At 55.6% G+C, this 16,969-nt stretch overlaps 2 protein-coding genes across 6 annotated transcripts; one reads left to right on the top strand and one right to left on the bottom strand.

Moving 5' to 3' along the window:
• Positions 1–629: 629 nt before the first annotated feature.
• RNPS1 (RNA binding protein with serine rich domain 1) lies at positions 630–10,381 on the bottom strand. 4 transcript variants are annotated; one of them, XM_045784763.2, is made up of 9 exons: positions 10,245–10,331; positions 9,851–9,983; positions 7,169–7,356; positions 6,773–6,928; positions 5,924–6,115; positions 5,497–5,599; positions 5,056–5,209; positions 2,690–2,831; positions 630–1,537 (listed from the first exon to the last, which is right to left on the bottom strand). In XM_045784763.2, exons 3-9 carry the CDS (start codon positions 7,237–7,239, stop codon positions 1,438–1,440), a joined length of 918 nt encoding a protein of 305 aa, XP_045640719.1. In that variant the 5' UTR covers positions 7,240–7,356; positions 9,851–9,983; positions 10,245–10,331; the 3' UTR covers positions 630–1,437. The 4 variants fall into 4 exon arrangements, with proteins under 4 accessions (XP_045640719.1, XP_045640718.1, XP_045640720.1 ...); XM_045784762.2 differs by lacking the exon at positions 9,851–9,983 and having other exon boundaries at positions 10,245–10,381; XM_045784764.2 differs by lacking the exon at positions 9,851–9,983 and having other exon boundaries at positions 10,148–10,286.
• Positions 10,375–15,261, top strand: LOC123783801 (uncharacterized). 2 transcript variants are annotated; one of them, XM_087853419.1, is made up of 2 exons: positions 10,375–14,152; positions 14,995–15,261. In XM_087853419.1, exon 1 carries the CDS (start codon positions 10,375–10,377, stop codon positions 11,311–11,313), a length of 939 nt encoding a protein of 312 aa, XP_087709545.1. In that variant the 3' UTR covers positions 11,314–14,152; positions 14,995–15,261. The 2 variants fall into 2 exon arrangements, with proteins under 2 accessions (XP_087709545.1, XP_087709544.1); XM_087853418.1 differs by having other exon boundaries at positions 14,976–15,261.
• Positions 15,262–16,969: the final 1,708 nt, after the last annotated feature.

Below are 16,969 nucleotides of genomic sequence, written 5' to 3'. Positions count from 1 at the left end.
GATGCGGCAGGCAAGATGGACTAAGAGCAGCGCATCTACCTTCCCCTTCCGAAGCTGGGCGGCAGGTGCCCACACTCCTGGCAGGACTGCAGAAGCCGAAAGGGAACAGGTGTTTGTTTGCTCCATCCCACAAGGAGATCCTGGCAGGTTCTCCAAGGAGAAAGGCAGGTGTCCCCTGGCCAGGCAGCAGGATGAGCTGGGAGGAGAGGAAGCCTATGTGCTACCTGGCAGGACACGGCCTTGCTCTGACCATCCAGTCTGCACACTGGGTGACTGAGATTTTACTTTTTAATGTCTGGTGTGTTTCCGCATCTTCCCGGCAACACAAAAGCATGGCTAAGTGGCAGAACAGCCATGGCTGCCTAACAGCAGCAGCACACCACGCCCACGTGTCTGGTCAGGCAGAACTCGAAGCTCCTGGGAGCACACAGGTGATCAATCTCTTCGTCGGTGTCTCCGGCAGCAGAGACCTGGCACTCCGCGGAGCTGACCTGCTGCTCTCCTGGCTCAAAGACTTGGGAGGTGGGACTCTGAAAATGACCTAGAATGTAGTCTTGTGTTTTTAATTCCCTCGTTAACTGAAGCTACCTTTGAGGCCAAGGACAGGAAAGAGGCAGTTAAGCCAGCACTCCTCTGCATTCTAATCCTGTTTATTCAACACAATCCCTTCACTCTACACAACAAAGTACAAACACAACAGCGCCTAAAATGCTACAAGTTACAAAACTCAGAACAAATTTATAGTACTGACTGTACAATAAAAGCCCCAAAAAAGCAATGTACACGTTGCCAAGGTAACCTGTAAGCCACCTCGAGTCACAGCTGCAGCAGGGGGGGTGGGGTGGGGTCCGTGATGACCCTGCAGAGCTGGCTCTCAATTTGCTCACCAATTTCAGAGAAAGGGAGACATGGGGTATGTGTGGGCCTGAGGACACGTAGAAACAGAACCATTTCTGGGAACTAACATGGGCTGTCCGTAGGTGTTGGAAGAGGCCCCAAGCAGGGGAGCAGCGACAGCAGCTGCACCCAAGAGTGCCCTTTCCTGAAGGACCCTGTAGACCAACAAGCAAGGGCAGGACCAGGTCCCCAGTCATTTGTGGAAATGAAACAGGTACACCCCGAGGCTGGGGCCACACTACCACCTGGAGCCCTGCTTTGTCCCTGCTGGCTTTGCCACTGGATGGACTCTCTTAGGAACTGGAAATGTGGGAGCTTTCTAGCCAGAAAATGGGAGGGCATTCTTGTATACAGGCACAACCCCAAACCATTAACACTCCTCTGTAACTCTGCCTTCAGAGGAAACGTCTCAGTTGCTGCCTTCGAAGCCTGCCCTGAGTGAGGACTTTCTTTCCTACCAGCCCTCCTTTGGCTAGAGAAGTGACAAAACTGAAGTGTATGGGATCGAAGTTACAGGGTGCAGAGCTCCGGGGGCCCTGCTTATCGGGAGGAGTTGGAGCTGGAGCGGCTCCTGTGGCGGCGGCGGCCAGGGGAGCGAGATCGCCGGCGCACGGGGGACCTGCGCCTCGGGGAGCGTGACCTGTAGGAAGAGGAAAGACCACATCAGACACGGAGGCCAACTTCCCAGACACAGCCCTGCGTCATGGACAGCGGGGGCAAAGCTGCCTTCTTGAACAATCCTGTACGGCTTCACTCCAGAGTTAGGACGGCTCCCTGTGATAGCACCGACACGGAGCCCTTGGGAAGGAAAAGGGTATCTGGTGTGGAGACCCCCTTTCCTGAGGATTATGGGAAGGGCAGCTCGACACCACTAGCAGAGGAAGGCCAGGCCCTGGGCTCTGCCAAGGGACTCGGACTCAACCTCCTCTTCTGACCCTCCCTGTGTATGTGTGTGTGTATGTGTGTGTGTGTTTTTTTTAAAGATTTTATTAATTTATTCGACAGAGAGACAGCCAGCGAGAGAGGGAACACAGCAGGGGGAGTGGGAGAAGAAGCAGGTTCCCAGCGGAGGAGCCCGATGCGGGGCCCGATCCCAGAACGCTGGGATCATGCCCCGAGCCGAAGGCAGACGCCCAACGACTGCGCCACCCAGGCGCCCGTGTGTGTGTGTTTTAATATTTAACCTATAAATATATCAGGTCAGGCTTAGGTGGGGCACAGCCCAATGTGGGGCTTGAACTCACAACCTCGAAATCAAGAGTCCCATGCTCCTTCAACTGAGCCAGCCACAAACCCTATCCTTCCTGTCTTTTTTTTTTTTTTAAGATTTTATTTATTCATTTGACAGAGAGACAGCCAGTGGGAGAGGGAACACAAGCAGGGAAAGTGGGAGAGGAAGAAGCAGGCTTCCAGCAGAGGAGCCTGACGTGGGGCTCGATCCCATAACGCCAGGATCATGCCCTGAGCCGAAGGCAGACGCTTAACGACTGAGCCACCCAGGCGCCCCCCCTTCCTGTCTTCTTAACTAGAAAAAGGAAAAGGAACGGCACTCCAGGCAATACTGGTGCAACCTGCAGGGCTGTACCTTCTGCCTGCCCCGCCCTCCAGCAGCAGCCCTGCTCCCCCCGCCAACTGCCACCTGTGCCAACACTGCTCCCCCCACCCCCATGCAGCACAGGCGCAGGCAGGGCTGAGTAAGGTTCCAAAGTCATCACCATCACACTGTGTTTGTAAATGAAACAAATCCACACTGGCCCCAAGCAGTCCTTTGTAAGACTCCAAGTGGCCCTACCTTCTTCTCATCCGTGGGGGCGACCGACGCCACATGGGAGGTGGTGGCAACATTCTCCTGGGAGGGCTGAATCGCCTGGGGGGCGGCCTAGGCCAGGGGGCCAGCACAGCAGTGGCAGTGATCTCCTGGCCATCGATTTGTCCTGTTGAACAAAGGATCAAGTCACAAAATATCTGACAAACACCTAGCCTAGGCCAGCCCGTGCCCATTGCAGGCCTAGCATGGTAAGCAAGATGGACAGGGGAACTAAACTCATCACAGAAATATTGAGTTACTACTACTGGAGGGTTCATCAGGAAATCTGCAGGGGAGCATGGAACCTCACAGGGAACTCAAATCTGGATGCATGGGGGCACCAGATGCACAAGCACTTCCAAGAGAAGCAGCATCTCAGCAAACACCTGACACCACTCAATGAGGGGAAGGGCTGTGCCTGGACCCTGAACTTTCTCCTCTAGAACAATGGGGCGGGGCAGGCAAGAGGAGTAGGGATATTTTGGGGGCTCTGCGGGACTGAGATGGGGGTCAAGTGTAAGAACTCAAGAGGGACTGCCCTTGAACAGGTGGCCTCCAACCAGGTAGTCTGGTCCTCTCTCCTGCTGTAAAAGCCCCCTCACCTGATACCTCCCAGGTGACCAGAAGGTGGCCTCAGGGTGCTGGGTTCCCATGAAGGCAGTATGCACTATAACTGGGCCACCAAGCCACTAGAGCTTGGTGGAGGAGGTGGGAGGGATCATCAGCACCCACGTTTCTGGACAAGCTACGACTGCATGACAGCTCAGGAGGAGGGAGAGACTTCCGGGGTGGGGGAGCAAAATAAAACAGGATTCAGCTGTCCAGTTTGCTTAAGAGTTTGGAAAAAGTGCCTCAGACCAAACAACCAAGTGTGTGAATGCAACTGAATGAGAACAGTGAAGGAGGCGGCCCCCCCCTTCAATTGAATGAGAACAGTGAAGCTCGGAGGACCGAGGAATCTTCAGGGCCTCAGAAAAAGAAAGAACAAAGAAAGGCGAGGCGCAGACCCTAGGATCCCCAGGGGAGCACACAGCACAGTCCCTGTGTGGCCCCAAAGGGTCGAGGGTTCTTTTATCTTTTCGATTCCTACCCTCAAGGAAATAGCAAAGGTTACTGAGGGGTAACTTGGACACGCAGACCTGTGTTCACAACATACTCAAAAGACTTAAGTGCAGCCTAAGGTCCCCCCGACCCTGCCCTGGCCCACTGCCAAAGCCAGCCCGAAGGGAGAATTTCACAGGCACTGAACATCAGCAACGAGGACATATCTTCTGGCCAGCTCCCCCGTTCATGGTGCGCGGCACAGTATGTGGACACACACTCCAGTCCTACCAGAATCTTAAATCATGTAATACGTATAGCCACGCACACCCTGGATGTGCCCAAGTGTCCTTGGATTTTTAGCAAGTGCTGAAATTCTCCAAGATGCACGACTGAAGATCTCTAAAATGAAGGTGTGATTTATAAGGTCAAGAGCTGCTGTGTGCACCCTGATGGGCCAGTTTATTTAAGGAGACTGAAAGAGAGTTAGCTTGGCAGTAAGGAAAATTTCCTAGTATCCAAGGTCTACCAGGGATCAAGGGCAACTACCCACCAAACCTCTGCACTATTTTTTTTGTGTGCATAAGGGGGCCTCCAACGTTCTGGGGTGTTCAGACTCTCCTCTCTAGGTGACCTGGCAGCCCACAGCGTGCTTTGGGCGGTCTTGGCTCTTGGCCCGGGCTATCTAGATTACAATAGCAGCGAGCTTGGGCAGAGACAAATTCCAAGCTCCTTAAAACACTGACTTAAAGAAGAAACAAAAACTGTCCATTCAAAACTATTCACAAGTGTTCAGCTGTTGTTAAAACCATTCTGCTCCACACAGAACAGCTATAAATGTCACAAACAGTTAAGATATAAGCTTTAGGGAAATGGATAAAACGTGTGAATCCAGCAAAGTAATCCTAAAAATGCTGAGATGTTGCCCAATAGAAAATGAATCTGAGAGAGGATTAAAGAAAACACTCCCATATAAAAGCCAAATGCTTCACTATTCATACTCATAATATAATCTTTATTAAAAAACAAAAACCCTTCGTTTAATCCTTAAGCTTTCACAGACTAGAAAATTCTAAAAATGCGAATGCATTTCTATTTGCTGATCTTTTCCCAAGAATAATGTCCCATAAAACTCGTTTTCTGTAAACACACACCTCCTGCTTAAGAACTGGAACCCGGCAAGAGCTCCAGGGGGACTGTGATGTGCAGCCAGGTTGGAAACCGGTTCAAAGGTCCCTAAGTGTCAGGTAGCTGGTCTGGCACAGGGAACAGAGAAGGGGGCTCAGTGGAGGGCTGGCAGGGTCACCCACCTCCATCCATGTGCTTCAGTGCCTTCTCGGCTTCATCTGGGTTCTCAAACTCCACATATGCATAGCCTTTAGACAGATGGGGGTGCATCCTTTCTACAGGCATGTCAATCATTTTGATTTTTCCATAGGTGGAGAATATTTCCATGATGTGGTCCTAGAGGAAAGAAGGGTCATGGTGATGCACACCCACCATCACCCGTGTGGGAGCTGAGAAGTCACCACGCAACTACTATGCCTTGGCACCTCGGGTTAGTCTCACTCGCACAGAATAACCCCACTAAAGGAGTTACTGCTCTGCTCGACACACCATCCCGCCAGTCCTCTGAGAGCCTATGTTCTCAGTTCACCTGTGGCTGAGGCCTACTTCTCTAGTTTTCCATTTAAAATATTTGCAGAAGAGATACACCCCACTGTCCATTGGATGGATTCAGGATCCCTCACCTTGGTCACATTCCTGGTGAGCCTCCCAATGTGTACTTTGGTGGGCTTAGGGGAAGGACTCCGCCTTTTCCTTTCCTTTTCATCTCTTTTGGGTGGTTTGGATCTGATTGAAAAAAACAGAAAACCAGAAACAATCAATTTCTGTCAAGTCAAAAAATTTTTTTAGTGGGACTGCTACCTGCTATGATTGACAGTTTTTTTGTAAGGAAGCTTTCCCTACCAGTTCATGTATATTCCTAATATCTCTGCTGCAGAAATCCTAAGATAAAAAGACTCCTTTTTTAAGTCTACTTTTATAGGAGCTATGGTAACTTTACAGCCCCCATTTGTAAACTTAAGTTCCCAAACAATTCGCAAGTTTTGGGGGCAATCCCCCCGGAAACCAAGGCACTCCTGAGTAGGGAAGCGGTGCTGGAAGGGAGCTTACTTGGAGCGGGAACGCCTTCTGTTGTCATGCCTGCGCCTAGAAGGACTTGGCGAGCCAGAGGAGCTGCTGGAGCTGGAACTGCGGGATGTGCTGGAACTTCCCGAGCGGCTAGATGCTGAGGAAGAGCTTGAGCCGCTGCTGGAGCCGGTGCTGGTGCTGGAGCCCGAGCTAGAGGTGGAGCTGGACCGGGACCTGACAAGTGAGACACAGGTGTCAAGGGCAACAGTGGACGGGAGCATTTCTTCCAAACGGATGAGCCTGCACGTTCTCATGCTTCCAAGAGGAAACCACTGTCCTCCAATTTTCAAGCCTCAGTGTCTCCCCTCCTCAGGAAGTGGGGATGATATTTACCGCCCCAACCCTGGCCAAAGCCCTAGATGGGGACAGAAGACAGCATTCACACTGTGCAGTGACAGGAAAGGAAGGAGCCACTTCCCAGCTAAACAGAAGCCTTGCCTACTGGGAGGTACAGATAGAGCCTGGCAAGCCAGAAGCACCCACCCAGCCTGGAAGGTGGCTACGGAGACACCCAGGCTGGTTTTCAACTGAAATAAAAGTAAGCTTTAGGCTAAGGCAAAACAATCATGACTCTGAATAAAAAAGCACTTGAGAGAAACATATACCCCAAGATGTCCTATTCTTTAACATCTACAGAAAACACCCAAACACCATCTTCCAAATGTAAACACAGCAGACCCAAACCATAATTAGGGCCTTGATTAACAAGCTCAGTGCGTTTTCTGTGTAAATAAAGAGGACCACAGAGCGCCCTGCTGGCTCTTCACGAAGGAAAAGGGGCCTGGCCACAGGAGAGAGGCCGGCTCTGTGCTCTGCCCTGCCGGGTCCCACCTGGTGCTGCTGCTACCACTGGAAGCGCTGCGCCTCTTCCGAGTTTTATCCCTGCCACGATCCTTCTCACTTGACTCCTTGGTGGCCCCTTTATCTTTAGAACGATCCTTGGACTTCTCATCAGAGCGGTCTTTGCGTTTGGTAGGAGAAGGAGCCCTGGATGGTGAGGAAGAGTGTGAGATCGCATGCCCCTCTGACGAAACCCAGAAAACAACACTACCCAAAAGAGGGGATCCAAAGGGCTACAGAGATCCCAGGTGATCACAGAGCAAAATGATCTGTGGCTTAGGACACATCACTGTAATATGTAAGACATTTCCAATCTTCCCCTTTCTGAAGGTCCCTAGTAACGAGCACCCCCAAAGTAGCACTAGAAAAATCTAACAGAAGGATTACCTAGTGCTGGACTTTTTATTATTTTCTTTGACTCCTAGCAAGCTCTTCTTTTTCACTCCTGATAAATCCATTCTCCCCTTCTGAGGTGTTCAAAGCAGCAATGGTGGCCTCACTTATCTGAACTCTCACTTCTAACTCGAGTCTGAGAAACGATCCCTAATCGATTGCAATTTACGCCAAAGTGCAGCCTAATAACAAGATAAAAGGATTTACAGAGTGAACGAGTTGGCAAGGCAACAAATCTACTTCGCAGTCAAAAGGTGAGCACATGAGAAGATGGCAAGGAACACAGTAAGCAGGGAGCGTCCACAAAGCCAGGAACATACAGGGACCTCTTCCAATTCCTCGGGGAGGGTCCTGCACCCATAGGTAGACCCTCACTTCACCTTGTCAGTCTTTTCCTTAAGGAAACGGTGGTGGTGTCTGTTACTGTTATTTTACAGGTGGTACAATACCCGTTTTTCACTCCTAAGTTTGATGATAAGCCCTCTACCATCCCCTTAGAAATACACATTTGCATGCAGAACAGAAAAAAACCAAGTGTGGCTCTCGTGATAGGATTACAGCTGTGATTAGATCTCTTGTTCTACTGTGGCAATTACCTTGTAGGACACATTGGTATGTGATGACTAGAAGCAAAAACCCTTTCAAAAGTGACAGGTACCAGCATCAAAACATTTAACACCCAAATGCAAACAGATAAAATGTCCCACATGAACACTGAAAAAGCAGTAAAATAGTTAAGTTAGACGGCAGTTAGTGCAAATGCTGAACTTTAGTTAATGCAGTGCATATGGAAGTGTTATGAGGAAAGTACACCAAAGTCTGCTATTTACTTCAAAATGCAACAAAAAAATATTGATGGGTGGTTTGGTATATGATAAAGCAAACATGGCAGAAATGTGACTTGTAGGACCTAGGTGGTGGTTATGTGGGTATTCACTGTGCAATTCTTTCAACCTTTCTGTATGTTTACATTTTCCCCAGCAAAAGAGAGAGAGAGACAGAGTGTGTGTGTGTAGGCACTGGGATCTGAGGACACCACTCATAAGGGTCTAACAAAGAGCCCACATTGCAGCACGTGCTCAGTAAATATGACTTGGAACAAACTACTAATCCACGATGTGCCTTGTCTCCTGGGGGATCTGCAACCTTCAGTATTTCCAGTGAGGTTTTCTACAATTTGCTTGAGCTGCAGCCAAAGATCTCAGGATGTTGGTGTCAACTATTTCTACCTCATCTTCCTCAACAGCCTTTAAGTAACCCGGACAAGGCGACCACTTGGGATCCTGTTTTCACATGTGTAGGGGTGCCCAAAATCCTGAAAAAATGTTATGACTCAAGAAAGAAGGCCAGCTTTGGACAATCAAATTACAGCATTAGAAAGCAGAATGTCACCTTTGTAGCTCTTCTCCAGGCTGGTAAAATCTTTTAAGATGTTTTGCCTTAAAACAATAAGGTATTACAGGTACTGAGCAAGCAACACTGGATGGATACGGTTAGTGGCCTTGGACAATCAGGAAGTATATAGTTCAGTGGGTAAGAATCTGTGGACTCAGCCAGCCTGTTTGATTCGAAGCTTTGCTGTATGACTTTGGATAAGTCACACAACCTTTCTGAGCCTCTACTTCTCATCAGCATTATGGTGACAATTATAGCTCCTAACGCCTCCACAGTTACCAAACTTGGCACCTAGCTAAGGTTCCGGAAACATTAGGTTATGTTAGAAGAAAGGAGTGTTTCTCCATGTTTGGAAGCTTTCCCCCCACATAAACCCATCTCCCAAAGTCACACACGACCTCTTGAATGCTCAACAGGGGTCCCTGGACCACCCCATTAGGAGATCACCACGTCCAGCACTGTCCAAGGGAAACAGTGCGAGCTACATCCTAAAATGTTGCAGTAGCCACCTTGCAACAAGAGGTTCACAGATGAAACTGACGTTCAGTAACGTATCTGACAGCCCACGCCCCAAATACCACCTTTTCTGCATTCAACCAGTGTAAAAACTCATTCATAAAACACTCACTCCCCCCACCCCGCACGAAGCCCTTCAAACACCTCCGTGTGGCCTGGGTCTAGCTGCAGTGCCCGGCAGGCTCGTGTGGCCCTGGGCTGCCTACCTGAGCAGCACGGACCCGCAGGGCACACTCCCGGGCCCCACCCCAGCCCCAAAGGTCTGCCCCAAGGTACCCCGCGACAGCGAGCACCACCGGGATTCTCAGACTCTACACTTTGCCGGGCGTGGCCGAGCGCTAGACAGCAGAGACTGAGGCTGTGTGTTCACACAAGTTCGGGTCACAGCACGGGACCTCGGTTACCTCCCCCATCCTCCGGAAAGGTGCGCGTCCAACAGCCAGAGAGAGAGAGAACAGTTAGTTAAACCTCGAGCAGATGGCGTTTCGGCTCCCGTCTTCAGAGCGCTTCCCCCACTTAAAAGTGCACTTTCGGCACAAGTCATGCGAAATAGGAGGAAAAGGCCAGGACTTTTGGTTCCCAGAAACCTCCCTTCCGGGACAGCCCGTCCGGCCGCGCTGCGGGACACCGGGAGCCGCGTCCCCGAGGGTCGCGTCCGCGGAGCGGGCGTCTCGGTTCCTGGCTCCGAGGGGGGGGAGGGGGGGGAGGGAGGGCCCCCCCCACAAAGCATCTCCGCCCCCGCCACCCCCGTCCGCGTTCACTCACAACTGCCCAGTCCAGGCGCCGGGCCGCGAGCGCTCCCAGGGCAGGGCCTGGCGTGGCGGGCCTGAGTCTCCACGCCGGCGGCAGAGCACCGAAGGCGGAAGCCGCGCTCCCGGCTGCTCCGAGTCCCGCGGGCCTAGCCGGGCGCGCCGCACAGGGGGGACGGTCTGAGGCGCCCTTCCGCCCGCCGCGGCCCCGACCACTTCCGGGCCGCGGCCTCGGCGCCTCCCACTCCGCCCGCCCCGGGCCACACTCTTTCTTCTCACAGCCGCTGCCGCGCCACCAGGCTGCCGTGCCTACCGAGAGGCCGAGGAGCGGGTCGGCTCCAACCACGCGCCCCGCCGAGCTCTGCGGGCGGCCCCCGAAGCTCGGATGGGGTCGGATTCCCCCAACTTACATCTTCCCGCCGCCGCAACCTCCTCCCGCTCTCCTCAGCCGCTAAGGCCGGCGCCGCTCTGGCGTCAGGATTAGGGAGCGGGAAGGCGCCGCTGTCGGGCGCGCAGTGATGACGTACAGCGCCTCAGCCAATGGAAGCGAGCGAGGGGAGTGTTAAAGGGCCGCGGCCGTTTCTGGCGAGCCGCAGCGGGGACTCTTCTTCTGTCTCCCTCCCTGGGGAGGTATCTGGGGCTACCCGGGGCCGGGTGCGTGCCTCATGGGGTCGGCAGATTGTTGGCTGGCTGCGGTCCGGGGGGCCGCGCCGCGCGGGCAGCTCCCAGGCCAGCGCGGAGGGAGTTAACGCCGCCGCGGCCCCGCCCCACCCGTTGCGCGTGCGCAGTGGGCTCGCGGCCCCTGACCCCGCTGCGGCGGGCGCGCGGGGCGGCGGGGGCGGGCGCTGCGGCCTCTGGCTGCCGGCCGTGGGGTCCGGCAGGGCGCGGGCGGCTCAGGAGGCGGGCGGGTGCATGGTCAGGTTGGTGAGGTTAAAAACCACACGAGGTGTGCAGAGTGACGGTGCGGACGCCGCTTCTGCGCTAGCGGGGCTCGGCAGGGTCCCGAGCCTGAACAGGGGACAGTGCGGCCATCGCCAACTGGGAGCGAAAGGCAGGGTAGAAGACAAGGTGCGAAAGGGGACGCGCCTCCTCGGAGGTGACACTGCGGTTGAGACCCGAGTGGAAGGGGACCCCGGCAGGGGGAGTAGGCGGTGCAGCGGCGCGGAGGCTCGTCGGGAGAAGCGAGGGGAGGCCAGGGTGGCGGCTCGCAGGCTAGGGCTGGGAAGGTGGAGTTCGGCGGTGCTGGGGCGACGTGGAGCACGTGCAGCACCCCGCGCGGAGGCGTCATCCTGGTCGGTGGGCAGTGCAGGCAGGGAGGCTGAGTCTTCTGGCAAAGCAGTGGCCTTGAGCCCAGGCAGGAGGCTGGAAAGAGTAAAACCCGGCGCCGAGAGGGCCAGAGCTTTGGGATTTGGTTCACCCAGGTGCCTCCGCGTTCCCCGCCCGGGTCTGGCAAGCGGCCGTTACTCCATGACTCAGTGAGTGTAAGGAAGGTGCACCCTGCCCCAGACGTTGTCTGAACAGTAGATGCACCAAGGAAGAGAAGGGGACAGGTGGAGAGCGGATGTCTTTTGGAGGAAGGAACCCCTGTGACTTGGAGATGGACGAGCTGCCGGGGCAAGGACAGGAGAGTCCGGGTTGCAGCTTGGTGACCAGGAATGGGGGATGGTGCTGCAGACCGTGTCTGCAAGTCATTGCTCTCTGCTCCCTGTGGTTTTCCCAGCTGGTGGATGGTGAAGCCTTTCCCTGTGCAGTCCCCTGGCCCTGTCCAGGGGTGTCAGGTGTGCCCCAGCACCTCACTGAGGGGTGTCTGACAGTCAAGGACGCAAGAGCACGGAAAGAGCAGCCGCCTCCTGAGTCCCCTCTGCTAAGACACTGGCACGTTCTTCGTTCTTCGAAGGAGCTGGGTGGGCAGGCAGATTCAGTCTGGGTCTGGGTCCTCCCTTTGGGTTTAGATTTGTCCTGGAGTGGTGAGGGTGCATTTAGAGCAGGTTCATCCCTCTGCCTCATCGTCACCTCTGCCATGGCCAGGCTTCAAGGAGTAAGCGGAACAGAGGGCAGCCCGGCTCTCCTGTGGCAGTGAAGGGGGCCCAGAGGGTCAGCGCTGGGGATCGGGTGGCCTTGCTGGTCCAGGCCCGTAGCAGGTAGAGGTCTGTGAGGAGGCTACGGCAGGATGTTGGAGTCCCACACATCCTGGGCCAACCATCAGTGCACGCCTGAAGGGCCTTGACCCAGCAGAGCCTTTGGCCAGGGCGGCACCAACACCCTAGGGTGGGGAGGGAGCAGGCCAGTGACCCCACCATGGTGAGAGGGGGGTGGGGACACAACCAGCAGGGCTGACAACCGGTTGCCTGTGCTTTTTAAAAATGTGCTAAAGTGATATATCTTGGCACTCATATAAGTTTTAACACATTTTATATTAAATCTAAAGCACAATTTATTCAGACCCATAAATTTAATCACATTTGTTTCTAAATATTATAGATTTTTGTTATCAAGTGTGTTATCAGCTGTTGAGCTTTAAAATTTGAGCATCTTTTGCCATTTTGAAGATCAACAGAATGTGTTCAGAAGAGACGTAAGAAGTTAAAACTGGAGGCCCCCGGCCCCTGCCTTCTGGGAATTCAGGCTGCCCCTTCTTACACCCCTGTGCCAACATACTAAGGCTCTGGGGGCTGAGGGCCGGGATGCTGGGTCCTCTGGGGACCTTTGAAGGTCTTTGGTCCAGGTTTGATGGCGGCGGCGGGGCAGGGCTCCTGCAGACAGGGCGTCGGGCAGCCAGCCCCAGGCCTGGATCTGCCAGTGTCCTGAGCCCCACCCTTCCCTCCCAGGGTCGAGGGCCACCTGTTGGCATGTGGGGCTGCTCTCACTTTGGAATCAGAATGTTTCCTCTGCCTTCATTCTCTGTGGGCCTGATGGCCTCTGCTATGCTTGTCCTTGGAGGTTGGTGACTTGGGACAAAGAGAGGGTTTAGTGGTAGCCTGGATTGTGCTGGAGGTCACGGTGGGCTGTCCAGGATCTTCAAGTAGGCATTGCATTTCCTTGTAAACCGTGTCAAGAAAGCACTTCTACTTATCACTAATAGTCCCTGCGCTTAGGGCAGGGGTGGCCCAGCCAGGTGCATCAGAGGGGTTGGGTGGGGTAAGGGGGCTGGTGATGGCTTGGTGACCTTGAGGGAGGCATTAGAAGAAGAACTGGATCGCTGAATCTGGGTCCTTTCTGTGGGGGTGAGTGCCTGCAGCCCCTGAATCAGGAGCCCAGAAAGAGGCACTGGCTGGTCCTTCTGGGTGGCCAGGCTGGGCCTTAAAGGGAAAGACCACCGGTGAGGGTCTGGAGTTGTGGCGGAGCCTCTCTGCTCCAGGCTTGTGTCTCCAAGGTGTGGGATGTCAGGTCCTGAGACCCCCCCTGCCACCAGCAGACAACTCTGCACTCTTCTAGGGGCCGCTGAGCAGTGAGCTTGGGGGCTTGTGGTGACTTTCATGCCCAAAGCCCTGTGTTCATTTCTGCCCCAGGGAAGTCAAGGACAGTGACCCCAGAGCTGGGGGGGGGGGGCAGCCAGAGCTGGGTACAGAGGAGTCACGCTGGTGTGCTGCCACACTGGGTGTGCTGAGGGCCATGTGGCTGTGCTGACTGGGGCCCAGCCATCTTGGCCCCTCGCCCTGCTCGCAGGGCCTATGTGGTGCCGTCCACAGCCAGTTGACTTGGAGCTTCTCCAGCCTTGGAGGCATCTGACACCAGCATCTGTGGGGTGTAGGCCGGGCCCCAGGAGCGGGGCCTGGGCAGCCCTGTGTGTTGAGGAAGGAAGGCAGGGCCCCCGCTCCCCGGGCCCGACCCCGTAGCTTCAGGTCCTCCTCCTGCCTGCTTGAGGCCCAGGCCATGTGGGCTTATCGGGCAGGGATGGGACTCCAGGGCCCAACACCCTGCTTCCTGGTGCTCTCCTGAGGGGCTGTGGGGGCCGAGACCTCTGCCTTGTTACCCCTTCTCGGGTAGCCTCTTGGCCTACCTGCTCTGAGCTCCCTCGTGCAGGGATGCCAGTGGCTTTGCCCTCCTTCGGGAAAGGGACTTGAACCTTCTAGGGTTTGGAGTTGGACCTGAGCCAGGGTTCAGGGAGGGGGCCTCGTGTCTGCAGAGTGGGGTATCACACATGGCCTGCTGGCCTCAGCTGCTGGGTGGGGTGAGCAGAGTAATCCTGACCTTGGTTGGGGTACCTCTTAGAACCTCTGTGGGCCAGCTCCCTGATGCAGGAGCGGGGTGGGGGTTTGCCCCTCTGGGCCCAGGTGGAGTCCAGGCTGTCTACCCAGGAATGGCCCTCTGTGTGCAGGTAAGGCTCGGACTTTTGGTGTGGCCACAGGGTCTGGGTGAGCACAGGTGGCCCTCCCTTCACACTGACCAGCGTGTGTGGGAGTGAGGGTCTCAGAGGACCCGGCTGGCCCATACCTTCTGGTCCCCAGAAGGGAGCTGAAGTGTCTGGCATGGGGTAGCCTGTAGATGGAGCAGCCAGATCAGTTAGCCTGGTTGCTGGTCTCGGCCCTGGTCTCTTGGATGCATCGCCCCTCATCTCTGGGCTCTGGCCCTGCAGGGACCAGGTCTGGGGCGTTGGGACATTGCTGTCCCTATGTGGTCAAGGAATCGACTGCTTTCAGCCTGGGCTCAACGTGGGTCCAGGCCAGGCAGGTGGGGTCAGCTCCTCCTCCACCCTGGGGTGTGTGGTCATCCCCAGGCAGCTGTGGCCACTCTTGGACCAGCCTTCCAGCCTGCCTTCCAGGTGCTGGCCTTGGCTCACTCCTCCGTCAGCCTTAGTCCCGTCAGCCACTTTGTGAGACCGGGCTGAGGGTCCCCGAGACGCAGCTGACCTCGGCTACCCCGGGACTGAGTATCTGGGATTGGTTATTTGCCCAGGAAAAAACTGCAGTTTGCCTTTCTGTGTCGTTGCAGCCAAAGGGCCAGGACACTCCCTGGGGGGGCAGGGGTGGGTCAGTTCTGGGCAGAGGTGGGGTCTCAGCAGCCCAGGTGGGCAACAAGGGGATGCGGGTGGGGCCCCCCTCCAGGATACCAGCCTGCACACTGCAGTCGTGGAGGCTGGGACTGTGTCCTGGAACCTGGGTTTTATCTGGGTCACCCAACTAATAAAAGGCGTGTCCCAGCTCCCTGTGCCTCGTGCAGCCACGCCGCGTGCTGGGTAGTGTGGACGTAGACACGCACACCAGCGGGACTCCTGGAACTGTGCCCTCCCGCCGTTCCTGCTTCCTGCCACTTCCATCTGGAGCCCAGGGACACCTTGACCCCGAGAAAGGACCTTGACCCTCCACCTGGACAGAGCAGGCAGATGGCGTCTGACTGGCTGAGGCCTTGATGATGAGAGAAGGCCCAGACTGCGTTCTCTGGACTTTGGACTCAGCTGAGAAATAAACACCTGTCTGTTTAAACGTCGGGGACTGGGCCTTCTGGTGCTCGAGACAGCTCGTGGCAGCCTTCCCTTCACGGGAGCTGTTTCTGCAGCCAGGGTTGGGGTCCCCTCGCCCCGCGGCCTGCTGCCTGGCCTCTTCCCCATGGGGGAGGCCTTGGAGGGGCTTAGCCTGAGGCCTGCACCCAGCAGGGTCTGCCCCTGCCTCCCTGGTCAGGCTGTCTTGCTGAGGGACTGTCCCCAAGTCCACTGTGTGTGTTTTGGTTGAAACACGCCATTAGATGGGGCCGGATTTTCCACAGACCTACTCAGTCCTTGTGTGGGTGTCAGCCCCAAGGCCACAGGGGGCAGGGAAGGCATGACCTTGGCTTTGGGGTCTGCTGACTGCTGTAGGGGTGGGGCGGGAGTCCAGCAGACACAGCAGCTGTTTGGTCCAATATCTCTGGGGACCCTCTGGGCCCCAAAGTCTAGAGGAGAGTGGGCTGGGGCTGGGGGATGAAGCAGGTCAGCTCTCCTGTGGGGTGCATGGCTCCCTCCCCATCTCCCCTGGGCCCGGAGCTGTCTCTGTAAACCAAACCAGCTAGGCTCGGGGAGGAGGGGGTTCAGGCCCCACTGCTGGCTCCTCAGGGATTCTCAGCTCTGAGCTGGGTGCCCTGCATCCTTGCAGATGGCCTGGGGCTGCCCCTTCCTGCTGCTCCTGGGGTCCCTTCTGCCCGCCTGCAGTTGCCCCAGCTTCACGCTCCTCCCACAGACACCCTGGGCCTGGTGGGCTCTCCCCGACTGCGGCACTCCGGCCCCTCTGGTCCCCACAGGGTCAGCTCAGCCCTGCCCTCTCCCCAGCCACCGGGGGTCTTCCCAAGAAGGGTCTGATGGGGACCACGGCCACGTTCATCCTGCCTGTCTCCACAGCCCTCTCCCCCCGTCAGATGAACCACCTCTCTCTGGACTGGTGCAATCTGATTTCAACGTGGGTGTGCCCCGCATATGCTGTTCCTTCCGTGCTGAATGCCTTTTCGTGCACCCTCAAAGGAAAAAAGCCACATTTCTAATCTCTAACACACAGGCTTGAGACCAAGCAGGGGATGTAGAGCAGTTGGACCACTGGCTCTGCCCTCCTCCCGCTGCCGGCCAACCCCACAGGGGCACAGGTGCCTCGCAGACAATGCTTGCCGTGGGGCACGTTTAGGACCACAACCACCCCCGCGTTTATGTTGTGTAATGTGGAACTAGGTGATGAGGGTGTAAGGGATGCTAAAGGGAACAGGAACCCACTGGAGACTGCGCAGTGCTCCTAAGCTCGGAGAGGCTGATGAAAATGCACTTGTGAGGCTGTCCTGGAGGAAACAAGGTGATGGAACCCGTCTTCTCTAAAACTATGAATCCTAAGAGAATATAGAGATTCAAACCGTGGAAATCAAGGAAACCGTGAGAAATGGGGCGCCTGGGCGGCTTGGTCGGTTACACGTCTGCCTTCGGCTCAGGTCATGACCCCAGGCCTGCTCGTCCCTCTCCCTGTGTGTGCACACTCACTCACTCTCACTCTCAAGCACATTTAAAAATCTTTTAAAAAGCCTGTCAGAAATAAGAGCATACAAATAAAATGGGAGCTGATGCAGAAGAACGGGAGAGGGATCTTCTGCCTAAAGCCCCTGAGTGGCCCTGGTGTCGGGGGCCTCCTGCCCTGCCGGGTCTGCACCTCCTGCCCTGACCCTGCGCTCCTGCCTCCTGGTGGGG

Source organism: Ursus americanus, chromosome 2 (assembly GCF_024610735.1).
Source record: "Ursus americanus isolate L20-20 chromosome 2, mUrsAme1.1.p, whole genome shotgun sequence".
Taxonomy (NCBI): Eukaryota; Metazoa; Chordata; class Mammalia; order Carnivora; family Ursidae; genus Ursus; species Ursus americanus.
Note: the sequence above shows the minus strand (reverse complement) of the source record. Positions and strands in the feature narration are given on the sequence as shown.

Bases quoted from the DNA above. Each gene is read 5' to 3' on its own strand.
- RNPS1 (XM_045784762.2), bottom strand. From the start codon at position 7,239: ATGGATTTATCAGGAGTGAAAAAGAAGAGCTTGCTAGGAGTCAAAGAA. The intron at 5,210-5,496 runs GTGAGGGATCCT...TCTTTCCTCTAG, and splicing joins TCACCAGGAATGTGACCAAG to GACCACATCATGGAAATATT. The intron at 2,832-5,055 runs GTGGGTGACCCT...TTTGTTCAACAG, and splicing joins ACTGAAGCACATGGATGGAG to GACAAATCGATGGCCAGGAG.
- LOC123783801 (XM_087853419.1), top strand. From the start codon at position 10,375: ATGGAAGCGAGCGAGGGGAGTGTTAAAGGGCCGCGGCCGTTTCTGGCG.